This window comes from Xiphophorus maculatus, chromosome 21 (assembly GCF_002775205.1).
Source record: "Xiphophorus maculatus strain JP 163 A chromosome 21, X_maculatus-5.0-male, whole genome shotgun sequence".
Taxonomy (NCBI): Eukaryota; Metazoa; Chordata; class Actinopteri; order Cyprinodontiformes; family Poeciliidae; genus Xiphophorus; species Xiphophorus maculatus.
This window is the reverse complement of record NC_036463.1, coordinates 7,976,005-7,993,648: the sequence shown is the minus strand read 5'-3', so window position 1 is coordinate 7,993,648 and position 17,644 is coordinate 7,976,005. Positions and strand designations below refer to the sequence as shown.

At 38.4% G+C, this 17,644-nt stretch overlaps 1 protein-coding gene across 5 annotated transcripts in view; it reads right to left on the bottom strand.

The window, feature by feature from the left end:
* Positions 1 to 17,644, bottom strand: part of cacnb2 (calcium voltage-gated channel auxiliary subunit beta 2) — a 64,946-nt gene that overhangs the window by 33,935 nt on the left and 13,367 nt on the right. The window contains exon 1 of one of the 5 annotated variants that reach the window (XM_023326645.1): positions 847 to 1,173. The exons of the other annotated variants lie outside the window; for them this stretch is intronic. Within the exon in view, the coding sequence (XP_023182413.1) occupies positions 847 to 879 (33 nt within the window). The 5' untranslated portion in view covers positions 880 to 1,173. Of the gene's footprint in view, positions 1 to 846; positions 1,174 to 17,644 lie in introns of those variants that run through there. 5 annotated transcript variants of the gene reach the window in all.

Here is a 17,644-nt window from a genome sequence, read left to right as displayed (position 1 = left end):
GTTTGGATGTGCAAAGCTGTTAGAGACACACTCCAAAAGACTTACAGCTGTAATTATAGTGAAAGGTGGTTCTGCAAAATATTGACTCAAGGGGAGCTAAATACAGATGTATGCCACAGTTTCCACATTTGCAAAAACAATTTGTCATTTATGATATCTTGTAATATACCGTCTTGCTCCAAAACATAATTGTGTAATGTTTATGTGAAAATCACTATAAAAACAGAGAAAATCCATATTATTTTAGGAGTCCTCAAATGAAATGTAAGCCTGATCATAAATGCAAGCATTTTCTGTGAGCTTTTATGGGTTTTTAATCATAGTTTTATGTTTATTTCATGGGTTATTTACCTATAGAAGTGCTCATGATAACCACAGAATGCAATTTTTCAAACAGGATATGAATAACTTGAATCAGTGAAGACATCATGTCAGCTCATTTACACCAACAGAGCCTTAGAAACTTGGATTTTTGTGCCTTTTAGCTCCAAACGTAAAGTCTTAAGGCTAAACCAGGTTTTGTGCTCTCTGCCGGTCTAGTCAAACTTATCCTGGGTGTTTTCTTTTTCTCCCTTCAGCATTTGAAGCTCCTTCCTCCAATCCAAGCTCATGCAGATTCCTAGTGGATGCCTTTGTCTTAAAACATAATTCGATAGGAGATTCACAAAATGTATCTTCATGAGCGTTTGCTATCTTTCCAGAAAATAAGATTGTCTTTGTACTGTTTGCCTCTTTAAATCCTGCATTTATCCCCTCCGTTCTCCAGCACTCCCAGCCCTCCCTCTTTGTTTAAACGATACAGGAATGGGGCTCCGAAAAGTTTAGCATATGTTTAAACAAACTCACCAGATCTGACTCCTCACTCGTAGAGTAAAACATTTCTAGCCAAATGAGCTGGGCAGGGAGAAAGCTCCTCAGCTACTGCTCATCTTCTGTCCGAATGCAAGAACTTCCAGGCAGCCGGAATACTTCGCACCTACAAACCCTCCTACCCCAGCTCCAGCGGGGAACAGCTCTTCCTGAGCAACCCGAGCATAGAAAGTTTTAGCCGGAGAAGGAAAGTTTGCTCCCCTCAGTCCTTGTTTGGCCTACTTTAGTCCCTGAGAGGCAGAGGCAAAGTCAACCGTCTTTCCCACGCTGGACTCCTTCAGAGCACTGCGACCGTCCTCCAGTCCCAAAAAACAAGCCCCCTCTGCCCCTCTCTCCTCCCACATACCCACACTCTCTCCCTGTCACACACACACACACACACTCTGCTAGTTAGGAAGTAAGATCTCAGACCAATGGGGCCAGCCTGAAAATTCCAGAAAACACCAAAAGCAGCTGCAGTGGCTTTTTATGTCTGAGCGTGTGATCTGCAAAGTTTATGTGTGTTCTCCTTTGCTTTCAAGAGGCTCCTGAAAGATCTGAGCTGACTGTGTCGACACAACACATGGCTGCAGAGACCGAAATGTCAGGAAGTAATTATCTCCACAAGATCGAAAAAATGCCATATTTGCTTTCATCATCATTGGGATGAAAACCAGCAAACCCCCTCTGTGTGAACATTTGATGGCACATTAGCCTGCTTGTGTTTGACTCGAATTTAAAAGTGCGTTTCTCAGGAAGAGCTAAAGTACATTTACATAATGCAAGCTCCTCTATTAACATTACAGGCATATAAAAAGAACGGGTAAGTAATCAAGAGACAGAGCAGCTGGCTTGCATCTAACAAATGTAGCGGTTACTTGAAAGATTAGATCTATCTTTGTGATCTGGGATCAGACACCGTGTTGTGCTTTGAAATCAAAGCTGCTGAGAGGATGCAGGGAGAAACACTAAATATTACAGATGCAATAAAACACGAGCTAAACTCTTTTGGTCATGAGTTTCCAAAAATGTAACCCTAACTAATCCAAGTGTTCCGGTTTTAAAACAGAAGCAACAACTGAAGAAAGCAGTGAAGTCTCTGGAGGAGACTAATTTACACGTTATGTTCTTCCAACCTGTAGGATTGCCCAACTGCTGAGCTTTATTCAACTGTCTGCTAAACCCAGATTTGTAGAAAAATGTTTTCTGGGCAGCCCAACATAAATCCTAGATTATATTGTGTTTGATCAGGGTTAGCCCCTCTCTGAGGATTAGCATCAGGTTGTGTGTGTGGCACGTGCAATTTGATGAATTGTTATCCCCGTTTGACAGTAACAAATGTTTCAAGTCCTTCTGTATTTGATCAGAGCAGAAGTCGAAAACATTTTACTTTTCTACTCTTTCCAGTTTGAATGCAAATCAGATACGCGGAAAGGAAATAAACAGTTGCTCACAAATAGCTACAGCATCCTTTGTGTTACATTAAACATGATTTCTTGTGGTTTTCTTACAAAAATATCTCTTTGCCGCTCTTCCTGTGAAGTGCGAGACTGGTTGTCCTCTCTAGATTATCCGGAGTCCTGTTATCGATTCTCTAAACAATGCTCTCTTTACCTGGCAGGATAGTTTAGCTGAGCGGCCATGTTTTGACCTCTTATTAAAACCTAACCCTGCCTCATGCATCTTCATAATGCTCCACATAACTCTGTTCTCTAAAGTTATCTAACAACCTCTGAGGCCTCAACAGTACAGCTCAACGGCTAATAGTTCCGCTGGATTTGATTTAGGGGTATCATAGTAGAACATAAACCATTAATGTCATTATAAAGAAAAAATGCCTGCTTCCAAGTTATTCAAGTTCATCTCTTTCCCATTTTTTCAGTAAATATCCATGAAAGCTACAGGACTAAAAGTAACTGTGATATTTACATTACTTGGTTTGATGTCTCTGTCACGTTTCCATAAAACGCAAGTCATTTCAATACGTTTTGTAAAAATGAAAGACAAATTCACTCTCTTAGACAATAGATGGAAATTATAGCTTGTTTGTCACTCTTCTGCAGCTACAACTGACACAACCAGGAGTTTATTTGATCCAACAGCCCAGATTACGTTACATCAAACACAATATAAAAGCGTTTTACTGCAGTTGGCTCTCTTTGAATGAGCCATCTCAGTAGGCTTCAGCAGATCAATGTCCTACAGCTCAGAAAGCAGGCATTGCTCTGCCTTTGGCCTATTGATCAGTGTCCATGCACGCAGTGACGTCAGCAGACATTCACACTGACAAACACACGCAGACAAACATTGGTACCAGCTTACAGTAATTGGACCATGTGAGGGAATCAATATAACATCCCATAGAGAAGTAAACTGCCAGCAGTTGTTTCCTGTAATTACAAAGTCACCTTGTACTCTATGAAGCAAATGACATGGTTCCCTACCTTGGTGATCACTGCATTATAAAGAAATTAGTTATTTATTGCCTGCCTTTACATTCAGGCAATATTTTTGTAAAACATTTTGCAAGCAATTACGCCCCGCAATGACTTTAACAGGTAAAATAGACAATAGATACTACTTTTAGCTATGGTTTTGTTCAAATCTAGAGGTTACATGACAACATTTTACTATTGTGTGGATGGTCTGACAGCCACTGCATTATCTGCATCATATGCAGAAAGCAGAAGTCATGTTTGTAAGGTTTTTCATTTTGAGGCTGATTCCAGTTGGTTTCCTCTTATTTTTTTACTTAAAATCTGATATTGGTCCATGATGAACATTCAGTGCAGTAAAGTATTTGTCCCATACAGATTCCTTCTGTTTTAAAATGTTTCAGATCATCTAACACATTGAGACATCAGATATAGACAACTTAAGTAAATACAAAACTGATTTTAGAATTACTTTAACGGGAAAAAAGCTATGTAAACCTAATTCATTATATATTTCAAACTGTCCTTTGTGTTACAGTGAGAATTAACCAAGCTCAATTCAGCAACAAAGTTCAAAGTGCTCCACATAATAAAAACATAAAAATGCAAAGTCATATAAGACACCACACAGTCACCAATTAACTGTAATTAACTCCAGTAATAGTGTAATGGTCTGGGGCAGTTTCTTGACCTTAAGCTCAAATGCTGTGTTCACTGACTTACTCAAAGTCTGGCTTTTTAAATCCACCTTAACCAGGCTGTTCATGCTTGAAAACCCAATAAAATACATATGATTACATTAAATTAATTCTGAAATAAGACTGAATCAAAGTTCCTCCACAACAATGTAAAAGAGTCATTGGCACCATCCACCAACACTTAAAAGCTGATGGTAGATGTTAATGAAAAGGGTTAAACAATCACAAATGTTAACATTTATTTGATCTGGAACATTTCAGTGTCACCAAAAACAAAATAAAAAAAAGAAATCTGCAAGGTGGTGAACACTTCTTTGACAGCAATGTTTATAATAAAAAAGCTCTCCAAAATTAGATTACAGAACATCTCACTGTAAGTAAACATGCAAATATCATCCAGGTTATTGTATTATAAAATATAAAATTCTATTGAAAAAGATTTATGGTTTATCATTTTGTTTTGTTAACCAGATTACAGATGTTTAATCTTTTCAGTTTTTGAATACCTGAAAATGTAAAGAGTGTAATACAAAAAACAATCTTCTTGTACTCTGTTAATTCAAAATAAACTGAAGTCCAGTGTTATATAAAGTTTAAACTAAAGGTCAATTTCTAAATTATTTATTATCAAGCCACAAATGGTCTTTTTGTACACTTTTACTTCAGATTGTGTCTCGTTGTTCCTACAATATAATGAAGGTATCTCAGTTTTCCAAGATACATGTTTTAATATATTTAATAGAATGCAAATAGGCAAATTTTCTACAAATAATTTGTAGTCAAGTTTCATGGGAATAAAAAAAAATAAAATAAAATCAGTGAATAAGCACTAAGATGTGAATAAGTGCAGATTGTATTTAAATAAGTCCTTCCTCTACAGATTCAGTTCAGTAGTCACCACTCAGAGGCACATTCTCGAAGACGGAAAGTGGAAAATAAAAAAAAAGATAATTCTACACTAAGAATGTATTTTTATATTGCCCAGCTTAAGCCTGCTTAACAGAGATTACAGCCACCACTTGGTTTTAAAATAAACAACCCATCTGATAAAACACACCAGATAATTCATTAATCTACAACTAAAATTATAAATCAAGCTTACAGATTTTTACACGGCTTGTTGCCAGTGACAGAGACTATGTCCAGTACTATAAACAGGGTTTTGCTCTCTGTCAAAGGTGCTATGGTAACATGGATTCAATGCGTAGTAAACTGAAATAGATCCCCGAAAGGCTTAAGAGCACTATAAATATATGACTGAGAAAATATCAAGAAAGGCCTCTCCAAAGGGGTCATGCTTTGCCAAGAATGCCATTACACAGATGAAACTCTCCAAGAAGCCTTCAAGTGCTGCTGGATCTTTTTTTTTTCAGTCTCGAAAAATAATCTCACAACTGGTTATCATTTGACAAAAAGGTTATTATCTTATCCTACTTTTCTTTAGAGTGATGCAATCAGACATACATAAAGATCAGAAGTTGGTCGGTTTTCTTATATAGTTTAACCTAACGAGTACATCAATTCCCTTGTTTTCAAACCAAAAAGCATAAATTATTGATATTGCTGCAAAAGCGGCAAGACATGCAGATGATGAGTTATAATAATGGATACAGATTAGCTTACAGTAATATTTTTTACGTAAACGTGCTTCTTGCACAAAATAATATGCCTTTTTTGCATTCTGTGCTGTACGGAGCAGCACTTAATGACCTGATAGAGGAGCTGCTTCCCATCTCCAGTTTTCATTGTGCTAGAGGCGGGGTACTCACTGGTCCATCAACACTTTCAAACTTAAAAAAAAACATTCATGCTTTTTCACTATGGGAGGAAGCCGGGGAAACTAGAAAGAACCCAAACATACACAACACAGGCCAAACAAACCCCTGGTCCTTACAACTGCTCTGCAGTCGATCAGACAGTGACTGTCATGTCATAAGGACCTCACATGAGTCCATATCTACTAGAGATGGAAAATTTGTTGCGTTTTGTTTAGATATTTACAATTATTTGTCAGGATAGACGATATGAGAGAGAACAGAAAAACCCTCGATCTTAATGTGCTTGATTAACAAGAATCTAACATATTACGAAGTTCCAGGGATTAGTTTCTATAGAAAAAATATATATAACCTAAATCTATAGCATCATTAAGATCAGAGTTGCATGGACCATGCCAGGCTTTATATGCCTATGATTGTAGCCCACTGAAAACCCCAGAGTCGGCAGCCAGCATCAGACTGACATTACAGCATATGCCAGGATGTCTGAGCCCTGGGACCATCTCTAATTACAGATGAGGAAAGAAAGCAATGAAGGTAAAAACAGTAAAAGAAAGATTAGAAGGAAAATACTGCACTAAGCAAAATAAACAGAAGCAGAGCGTGAGATGGAAGCCGCATCTGCTGTATCTTCTGATTTCACCCCGAGCAATTAAAGAGTTTGACGGCTGTTTCTTCCTCTCCACCACCGGGCATCCCACTACCGCATAAAACAGAGCTAAAAGCAGCTCTAAAGCTGGTCACTCCTCACAAAAATCAGGCTACCACTCAGATATTACACCCTGAATTACAAACCAAGAGATTTCCAAAAGAATTCAAAACAAAACTGAAAACTTGGCGCAAACTTACCCTTTCCAAAAAGTGTTTTGTCCGTGGAGACAAAGGAAGCAAGTCAAGCAGGTCAACGGGAATGAAAATCATGAGCTCAGAGGTAGGAGCACTTGATGACTTATGAAGTGCTGACATGTAAAACGGTGTGCGATGTCTAGCGCTGCTTATGGTGCTAACTGAGTCACTTCACGCTCGCTGAGCACATCAACGCATCGGCTGTTCCACATGGAGTCATTGGAAAAATCACTCCAACAGGCAAGCTAGAATTGCTGCGAAAAATGCAGTCACGCATGGGATCAGGACAAACAGAGGCAGAGGGTGGAGTGGGCTGTGGGTCTACAACGCTTTCATGAAACAAAAACAGAGTAACTCAGTAAACAGAACGGAGATAACTTAATAAAATATACAGACTGATAGAGCGTGAATTAATGCAATGAACTTAAAGGAGAAATTGTGTTGCCCTAATTCAATTTCCTGACAGTCACTTCAGTCTTTTCATCAGCTTTCTGAACGTGGCTTTAGTTAAAGAATGAAAATGTCAGAAAAATCCTCTGGGACGGCTGAACTTTATTACGGTTAATCAGATTCACAAGAACTAATGGCAGATGTGAACTCAAAAAAAGTGACTGCTGAAGCTTAATCAGAGGGTCCTTCAATCAAGTTTTCAGAGTCTAGATACTTATCCGACCAGGTTACTGCAGCTTTTTTTATTTTTCTCTTGTATAGGATTCATGTTGCATTAAAAGTCAACAATAATCTCTCAATTTCTAAGTCACAAAAACTTGAAATGTTCACAAAGCCGGTTATTTTGCAGCCAAGTTTGAACAGTCATGCCTATCACTGTCCATTTGTGTCCGTTTCTGTTTCCTTTGGACGCAACAAAAGCAACACCACAGTCCTACTGTCTGAGGTGCTTAGTAACATCCATTCTTCTCCATATATTGTGCAACTTTACAATCAGGAGGACAAAATTCAAATCGCTCAAAAGAACACCAGAAGAGGTGACTGTTTGCATCCAGTTGATCCCCCAACTCTCGTAACGATCGCTTCTTTAAGGAGATTTAAATCCTCATCAGTCTTTCAGCATATCAAGGGTTAAGAGTAAAAGGAAGCCTGAACTCAACATACAAAAATACTTTTGTACATTGAGGGTGTGTTTAAAACACATTTCTGAGGTAAAAAGTTTACTTTGGCAGTGGGATTTAGTTGGAAATTTATTTCCCTTAAGTTTACAGGGGATAAAATGATTTCTGATGTCTTTCAGGGTCTACAACATTGTCTTTATAGAGTAAATCCTTTTAGGAAAGTAGGTGTTAAAACTTAAAAATGTGCAGAGGACTTTATATGACTAGGCCTTCCAAAGTATGCATCAGTTTTCTAGAACAGAGGGGAAAAGCTGAAACATTCTCTGAATGATTCAACAGAGGGTTTGGCGTGCACAAGCCTGTTTTTCTGCTGGACCCGAGTTCCTCATCTCCAAAACAGAAAGACGATCCTGCAGATTGTCTTTCACCAACAGCAATCTGCAGAAAAAAGGCAGCAACGAACCAGGCAAAAAGTCCACTAAGAGTAGATTCTGTGGAACAGACCTTATCCATTAACTATCTTAATCGTGATGCACAAACATCAGCACAGATGCCACAATAAAAGATGCCACAGTGATAGAATGGGAACTATCACTGAGACAGAAGGTGCAGTGAATAATCAAGGGATAAAGAAGCAAGCAGTAGATTTACATAGAAATGACTTTTGTTTTTACCTTTTTCTTCTTTGACATGCTTGCTCTCCCACAACGAGCAGAACACCTGTGCCGTCTTTCCGCTCTGCAGAGACTGTCATGAATTATGCAAACCCCGCATAAGTTTTTTTTTTTTCCTGTTCACAGTACCAGGACCCAGGGATGCAAACATCTGACGCCTGGCATTATTAAAACAAAAAAACTGTCGTTCTCAGTCAGAACAGACAGCGGTGACTACTCCTCTGCCTGCCAAGTTGCTCTGAAATAAATACATTTGGTTTTCCAGCTGTAGATGAAACCTACTGCAGAGGAGGTAAGCTGTCAGCATATTGAAGACCTCAGTGTAGAGTGAAGTCGACTGAAGAGTCTCAACAGAGGCAGATCACACACTGACATGGACTCAAGTTGACACACAACCAAGTGTTTAAGCTCTGTGGTGTCATGGTTAGCCCTGCAGTGTTTTTTTTTTTTTTTTATCTGGCTTGGCATTAAGCTTTAATTTGATAGCGTGACATCTGTTACATGGGCCACTCAACCTTCAGAGACAATCTAAATCAGCATGAAAAAAACAAACAAAAAAAAAACACATGCACACACCCTGCAAACACCTTAAAGCGCCCAACAGCACTCAGCAGTTAGCAGCAACATTCAGTCACAGTGTCACCATAATACTGAGCGGCCTGGACTTCTGCTGTAAAACATGTGACCTCCTGCAGCTGTGCATCCGTGGTCAGACAGACAGGCAGGCAGGCAGTAACAGCACCATCTGGAGTTCTAATCCGCCTGGCATGGCCCACCCCGGTGATTATAAACATGGTCCTCAGAGTCATTAGGCTTATTGGACAGACAAGTGGACGCACTGGATGGGCGGGTCGTAGAAGGGTAGACGCTGAACCCAAAAAGTTTCAACAGAGAAAAAAAAAATGGTAAAGCAAGTTGACGTGAGGAAAAAAAAAAAGTTTTACTTACTTAAAAATGAATTTGTATTTTAGGTAAGACTGATGGAGCAAAGTTACTTAAATGTGGCAATAAATTTTTTCCACTGGTTGCAAAAGTTTGATAACTCAGTGCATGCAGTTACTTTCATCTAGATGAACAACAGTTGAACAGAAAAGGATTGGAAAGACCAGAAAGAGAGCTTTATTTTTTTTTAACTTAATGTAACTTTTCACAACTCTTTTATAATGTGGGACTTATGATTTCTTGAAGAACAGGTCTTTAAATGATTTTGTCTTGCAATAAAATGTTAGAGCCTTTAGACTGGTGCAGAGGTTCACCCTATAAAAGAGCAACACTAGACATACAGTTAGACTTATAATGCTATGGCTTAGATCAGATAAATGTATGAGAATGTCCTATTCAAAGTCCAAACCTAAAACCATTTCATAATCTGTGGAAAGACTTGAAAATAGTTGCTCTAACATATGCTTAATGCAGTCAGACAGAGGTTGAGTTATTTTGCAAGTAAGCATGGGCAAAAAAAAATCACTAAATGTGTGAAACATTTCAACTTACCCTGCTAGAACTACCAACTATAAATCAGTATCATGCTCAATAGTCTAACAAATAAATTTTTTATGTAAAAGACTGTCTAAAAACCCCCCACAAATTTGCTCCATCTCTCAGAAGCCAGCCTATATGCACAATTTGGAGGTGTGTGCTTTTGTCCTTATGTGAGATGCCTTTTCCAAGACATTTTTCAATTTGTGAGGGCAAGGGAGCCTGATCACTTTATTGATCAGCTAGTAAAGCATTCACCACATTCCCCAAAGTACTGGTTACTGGTCCAAATCATTGAATTCAGGAGTTCCAATCACTTCCAAGACCAAATGTAGAGAAAATGCTGCACATAGGCCTGGAGGCTGAATCGACAAATATTTGTCAAAGAAGTGGTTGTTTGCAGGAGCTCAGTGAAATTAATCATGGTACTGGGTTAAAATGCCACGTGTGTACAGTCATGAGTTTTCCCCCAACTGCATATTAGTCATCTGTTTATTTTATGACAACATGGATGTAACTGGAAATGAAAGCAACTCAGGAACTAGGTGGTACATGTGATGCAGAAGTCAGCAGTTGTCTGCAGACAACAAGCTCTTTGTGTGTTCAGATCAGCCTGAAAATATAGGGTGTACAGAACTTCATTAAACATGCTTTCTTGACCAAGCAGCTGCATCCAAATCTTACACCAAGTGCAAACCAAACTGCCAGATAAACAGTTGTGAAGAATGGCACCATGGGACAGTTTCATGCTTCCAACTTTATGTGAACAGTCTTCTCTTCCAACATCAGTGTCTGATGTAAAATATAACACTTTCTGCATTAAATCTACATGGGTTTCCCCCTTTTGAATTGCATTATTGAAATAATAATAATAAAAAAAATCAATGAAAAGTTCATTTATTTCAATTTTTTTCTCTTGGTAAGCAACATTTTTTGGTCTCTATTCATAACAATTGTAGAAATATGTATAAAAAAATAGTTGGCACTATTGCCTTGCATCAGGTTCAAAGTTTGAATCCTGAAATGAGGTCTTTCTGCACAAAATGTGTATGTTTTCCCAGTGTATCTGTGGGTTCTCTCCGGGTACTCCGATTTCCTCCCACAGACTGTGGGTGAGGCAGGGTGTGAAGGAGAGGGTAGCTCTCCCACCCCAAGAATATATTTTATTAGGTTAACAACCTCAACTTTCCAGCTCTGTCTGTGCAGGAGTATTTAGGTTCAGGGTGAGGACACAAAAAGCAGCAGCATGACATATGTGCCATATGGATAGGTTGAGGGAAAGTGGAGCAGTGTTTCCCTCCGGAGGAAAACACATAAGTACATCTCTATGCACATGTCCATGTGTACACTGTGCTGCACAAAAATGACAATTCAAACAGCTAATTAATGGAAAGTGCATAAGATGAAGTTAAATTAGGCTTTAGATGCCCCGTATGAATACAATCTTGGTATATTTCTATGTTATCACCAAGTCTGCTGACTTCACTTTGTTATGCAATTTGATTTGGTTTGTATTTATGTTACACCAGTGTGGGTAAATCTGTTGACTCTTTGTTAATTACATTAAATAAAAAGCTACAGGTAGCACATCTTTTTATAAATAATCAGTAAATGTGTCAAGAAAATCATACAGGAAGTGCATCCAATTGTATGCCCTAACTCCATCCTATATTTCCTGCCACTTCTCCCCCACTTCCAAGTAGTCGATTTCATCCCCAGCAAAGCCACTCTCATTATAATCTCCCCTGATCCATCTGCACTGGCCGGGAATCAAATATCAAACACGCACATGTTAAAAAAAAAACCTGACTTATGAAAAAAAGACACTGATGTATCTGTTGTAATTATTCATGTTTTCACCAAACGTGTAAACCTTTTCTCAGAAGCTATAGCTCGTTTTCTAAATTATCTTGACAATGTGACTTGTTTTTTTTGTAAAATAGGCAGTTTTAGCAGCCTCAATGACTAGATTTCATAAAGTGGACATGTAGTAACTTGTAGTTATATAATAACTAAATCTCTAAGCCCCTCTTTGGAACAGCCAAAAGGTTCCAAAGCATTAGAAATCAAGGATAATGCACACCAGAAATACAATACATCTCATCAGTTTCAATATACAATGCTACATATTGTGATTTCAGCCGCTCTGGAGAAAAAAAAAGAAATCACTCAAATTAAAATCAAAAGGGTAAAATTATACAAAGATTCACCACTTACCCATGAGACATTTTTATTCTTGTTTTGTTTGATCATGGCAACAAGTGTGGGCCGGTGGGGTTGCGAGAGGAGCCCAGGTCCTCAGCAGATATCAGCCCAACAACCTTTTTCCTGGGCGTGTCTGAGCGAGTTCAAAGGTTGATGGCCCGGGGGTAAGTCAAGCTCAGCCATGGGTCATTTTCTATCCTGCAAACCCACAAGGCAACCGTGTCCTCGCTTACTGAATACTGCATCTGACAAGTCTCCAGTCCCACTGCATGGACTAATAAGAAAGTTCACAGACTTCTTCAGGCTTCTTGACGAGGCAAAAAGCCAAAACTGGGTAAAAATGTTCTGTATCTCCTTCTGATGCCAGCGCTATGTGACCTGATGGACTGGTTATGAATTTAAGCTTACTATTATGAAGCATCCCTTCAGTTTTAACCCCGCCCTCCTGAGCCACAGCATGTGCCCAATCGCAGAGCAGATTGCCGTGGCCAGCTCCCGAGGGTGAGCTTATAGAAGTATTAGGATGAAGACGGTGACTCTCTGGAGGAGAGAACAGAGCTCTCCATTGTCAAGTATACAAGACAGATATCAGTGAGTACATAAACAAGCAACAAAAAAAAATCAAATTGGAGTCTACTGTAGTTTCCTTTTCCACTCATTACCATCCAGTATTTTCTGCTCTTACTCTCCCAGGGGTGCATTTTGTCACCTGACTACTATCTGTTGTCATGGTGCCCTTTTGCTAAGAGACAAATACCGGGACAGATATTAAGAAAAAAGCTAGGCAGCTCTGCCTTTGATGTCTTTTATAATAGCTTTTATTATATTAAATCCTCTCTTTTATGAACCACAAGGAATAAATGAGACTTTGATCTCAACCCCTCTGGATTCCTGCTTCACTCACTTTGTTACAGCTTCCCCTGTCACTTACACTAAAAGAGCTACACAGTTTGATTTTATTTGATTTTAAAAGCTAAACTTGGCTGGAATTGATCAGCATCTGCAAAAATGGTTAATGTCCTATACAACAAAACAACATCTATCTGGAGTTAATGCATTTTATTTTAAATCAGTTTTTATGTATATTTGATTTAACGTTACCTGCAAAAAAAGGACTTCATCAAGATATTGAGGTCATGCCATTGCTCTTATAATAGCATTATGCTACTGTCTCACTGAGTAACAATAATATTAGTTGTGGATTGTTCAAGCTGCATACTTAAATAAATAGGAAGGAACCAGCTAAATCACTCATTTGTTTGGCAAATGTAAATCCAGGATTAGAAATATGAATTTGATAATCCACTTTGTAGCTGCAGTTTTTTGGGGGTAAAAGTAGATTTTCAAAACATTGGTGAATTTCAGACAGGACGGACTGTTTATTCACTCTCTTTTATGAAAGTTTTTTTAAATTTTGTGCAACTCTAATGCCTTTATTAACTTATTTAGTTTGCTGTAGTCTGCAACAATTAAGACATTTTGTAGTTGATCCAATTTTCTCAGAGATCTGAGCTGCAGATTCTAATTCTTTTCCTGAATATGATATAACATAGGAGAAAATGTGCTGCAGCTTCTTTGACAGTTAGTAGTTTTGAATCCAACACAACATAGCATATTTCAGAAATTAATAATCAGATATTTATCAATGTTGTGTATTTATTTAGTGCATGCTATCGACTAATGTGTGTGTACAGACTGAACATGAGTTATTAGTTCTGAGGCATTTATTGGACGATATTTTCCTCCCGTTTTCCAGCAGCTGAGCTATAGATCACCAAGGAGGAAAAGAAGACAACTGACCACTTCCAGTCTCTAGCTAATTGGTGCATCTCTAATCAGCTTTGTGGATGCATTTAGCTTGTTGGCTCGTAAAATTATCTCTCTCTCTTATCACACTGTGTCGGAGAAAATATAGCATTCATTTTTTACTAAAAATCTCTCATTCAACAGTACTCAGATAAGCCTTGTGGTCTTTGCAGTGGATTATAAGATGAAGATTATGTTGGTGCTTAAAATTTGAACAGGGAATTGCTTGTCAAAAACAAAATGTCTGCTTCTTCTTGCCTGAAATATGCCGATATATCTCTGATATAGCATTCCAGTACATCCAAGTCCCCAGGCTTTTAATTGCCTTGAGGCTTGACTAAGAGTTTTACAGCCATTGAAGCAAAGTATGAACATGTGTCAGGAAACTCAATTTCAGTCCATAGTTTTGGTTTTATTGGACAAATATTCCTTGACATGTTGCAAGGATCTCTGGAAGACATTTTGAATGTTTTGTTAGTCATGGAAGAACGCTTGGGTGTAGTACACATTACTGACTTGACTTTACACTCAAATAATTACCTTAATACAACTAATGACTGCAAGACTGAGTACATGTGGCTAATAATATGGTAATTTGTTAATTACCTACTCAGTAAAATTAGAACAAAGAAAGGACATTTAACTTTTTACAAAGGAACACTTCACATCCAATTAAAAGTCATGTTTAATGTTACAGTTTGTGTGGGAAAAATATTACCTAAATGACGATGAAACACAGTTCATTAAAATCAGAAAAGACTAAAAATAGCATGCAAAAAAACCCCAAAATATCTCAGTTAATCAAGGCCAAGCACAGCTCGTGATCCATGTCTGTAAATCTAATTAATTTTATAGCATGCATATTAGCCAGCAACCCCCCTCCGGTGCACAAGGTTGTCTTCTTCTCAATGTTGTTAATTGGCCTCAACAAACATCTGCTCCTGTTTCCCGTGATGCTCAGTTTGGGCATCCTTGCCAGAGGTGTGAGCTCTAATAGTCTAAAGTCAGCAAAACTACATGCTTTTACACAGATTTCATCATGTTGGGAGGTTAAAGCCAGCAAATTTGGCAGCAGTTACTTAAGACCGAAAATGAACTGGAAAAAAAACAATTAGGAATGAGGGTATCTGTGTTTGTATGGTTTTAAAAAATAAAGCATAAATTAGTCTTTAATCAAAAAGGGGAGGGGAAAAAATAGCAAACACCACAGCCTAACAAGCACCAGAGGACATTCTGAGACATTTCCCTCTAAAGACATGTGTAGTGTTGTTATATAATGTGACGACACCTAAAGATGGAATTTCTAAGCAGGCTGTGCCAGAAACTACAAGCCTCACAAAAAAAAGATGACAGCACTTCAACCCTCAGAGCAGCTGCTTTTCTCTGATAGCTGCAAACATAGCACATTATGGGAGGCAGACACACATGGCAAATTGCTGTATATGTAGCAACATATCATCACACACAGTTACCATTGCTCTACATTTTGCAATTTGTCTCACAAAAAGTTACCAATTCCTCCATAGTCCATTGTTCTATCTCTTTGTTTAGTTCATCTAGGTTTATAGCATGTTAAAGTTACTAACATGAATTCTCAGCTGGCACAGGTGGGTGTTAACTCTGGACATAGGTCAATCATCTATTTGGTTAAAGGCCACACCTGTGGACTAAAAGTGACATAACCATTCTCACTCATACCTTGGGCTAAAATAATGTTTGTTAGGATAAACCTGACAAACATGTCTTTGTAGAAAATGGAGGAAAATATGAAAGAAACAAAGAGAGCAACAAAATTTAGCAAACTGTTATAGAAATTGCATATTGATTAGATTAAACTCTGATATACAGTTAAAATTAACTATATAAAACATCTTTAAAAACCATTAATAATCATTTGAGTGCTTTAAATCGACCTTAAGATATATTAAGAAAAATGTAAAGCTTTCCAGCCATTATTTCACTTTTTCCAGACCAGTGAGCCGTATAAAACTCAGACAGTCGTAACTGCAGCACTGTAAGTCTCTACGCAAGATCTCGTTGACATCAGTGTTTCCAGGCTGGAATCGAGCTACACGCTGCAAATACCTCCACAGATATATATCACACTTTCCATTCCGATGACGGGATACATTATGCAATGGCAATGAAAAAATAATAATAATAATCTGAGACATTCCTGAGGGGCCTTTGTGACCAATTAGTCGCTCGGTTTCCGGAAATTTCTACATGCTCTGGAAAAGTGAAAGAACGTGTAGCTGCTGCCAAGGAAACCCTGCTGCAGTAAACTCTGTGCTGGCTGGACTCACCTCACTGGGCGTGCTTCCCAGTAGCAGAAAAAAATAGGAATTCCAGCATACACTTTTACCATGAAAGTTCAACAAAAAAAAAACAGTCTGGGAAGAATTACACTAGTTGCGTTATAACTCAGGTTTGCTGAGTTATAACGCAGCAAACCTGAGTTTGCTGACACGTTGTGTCAGAAAGTGTTATATTACGCAATGTGTCAAATGAGCTGGTAGAGACTAAAACATTGTCTGATGATGAAGTCCATGGTCCACGCTATCTCTTACCTATTAATGTCAGTGATGACCATGAAAAGGGGGAGGGTGCATTTAAAAAAAAAAAAAACGCAAAACAATGGCAGGGCTCTGAGACCGACCACTGGATCCAATTAATCTGAGCAGATTTTGCCGAGATCTCATAACCTGATCCTGTTTCTGCTGCTGCTTCATGGTAAGCAGGAGAACCTCGAATACAAATTGGGGAACGAAGCAGGCCTGCTGTCTTCAATTAGCTGACTTTCCATGATGAGTGTCTGGAATTGGCTACCGAGTCTTTTAGACAGATTCTCATCCGGCCGGGTCTCTGTGCTCCACATTCCATCCAGAGCAGAATTGTGTTCTGCCCCATTTCAGATGTAAAACAGCGGTTAGGTGCCCCATATTGGAAACGTGAGAAGGGTGTCATAGACTGAGAGCTGCGTCACAGCAGCAGGAGTCCTCTGAAGTTCAGCCACGCAGTTCCCCTAGCCAATACTCCAGCTCATTATATTAATTTCTTCATGGTTCTTTTCTGCCCAGTCATCAAACAAACACATGCTGGTAGAGACCCTCAGCCACAGCAAAAGCTTGTTTTCATGCAAACCCCTTAGTCATGCACTTTAAAATTCTTTAGTAGTGTTTCAAGATATGGTCAAGGAACAATCCACTCATCTGTTAAATTAAAGCTTGCTCAGTCGTACAGTAAACGTTGTATCACATAAATCCAAGCAATGTGACCAAACTGTGGGTCTTTGAATAGTTTGTCATTTTTTTCTTTTGAAACAGCTCAGACTGGGTTAGAGAAGAAGTACACTCCAGAAAAAAATGTGAAGACACTGTTGAGGTGCTGACAGAAGTAAAGGAGAGTCATTATTCACAGTGACACAAGTTTTACAAATATGGATTGAAAATTCACTCAGAAAGGAAGAAATCACTACTACTTTAGAAAAATAAAACTATGATAATGCTGTTTTATTTATGTTTGTTTTATTTATTTTGAATATCCCCTTGAAACTGTATTTTAAACTATGATAATGCTGTTTAAAATACAGTTTCAAAGGGATATGTCAGGGAATTCAAACTTGGCAACATTTAAGTCTCCCAAATGGACAATAACCCTAATCAGACAGCCAAATTAGATTTGAAGTGGCTTGAAGACAATAAATCAATGTTTTGGAATGGCTATCAAGTCCTGAATCCATAGAGAGTTTGTGGGCATAGAAATACAGCCCACAAACTTGACCCAGCCATACTAGAATTATCA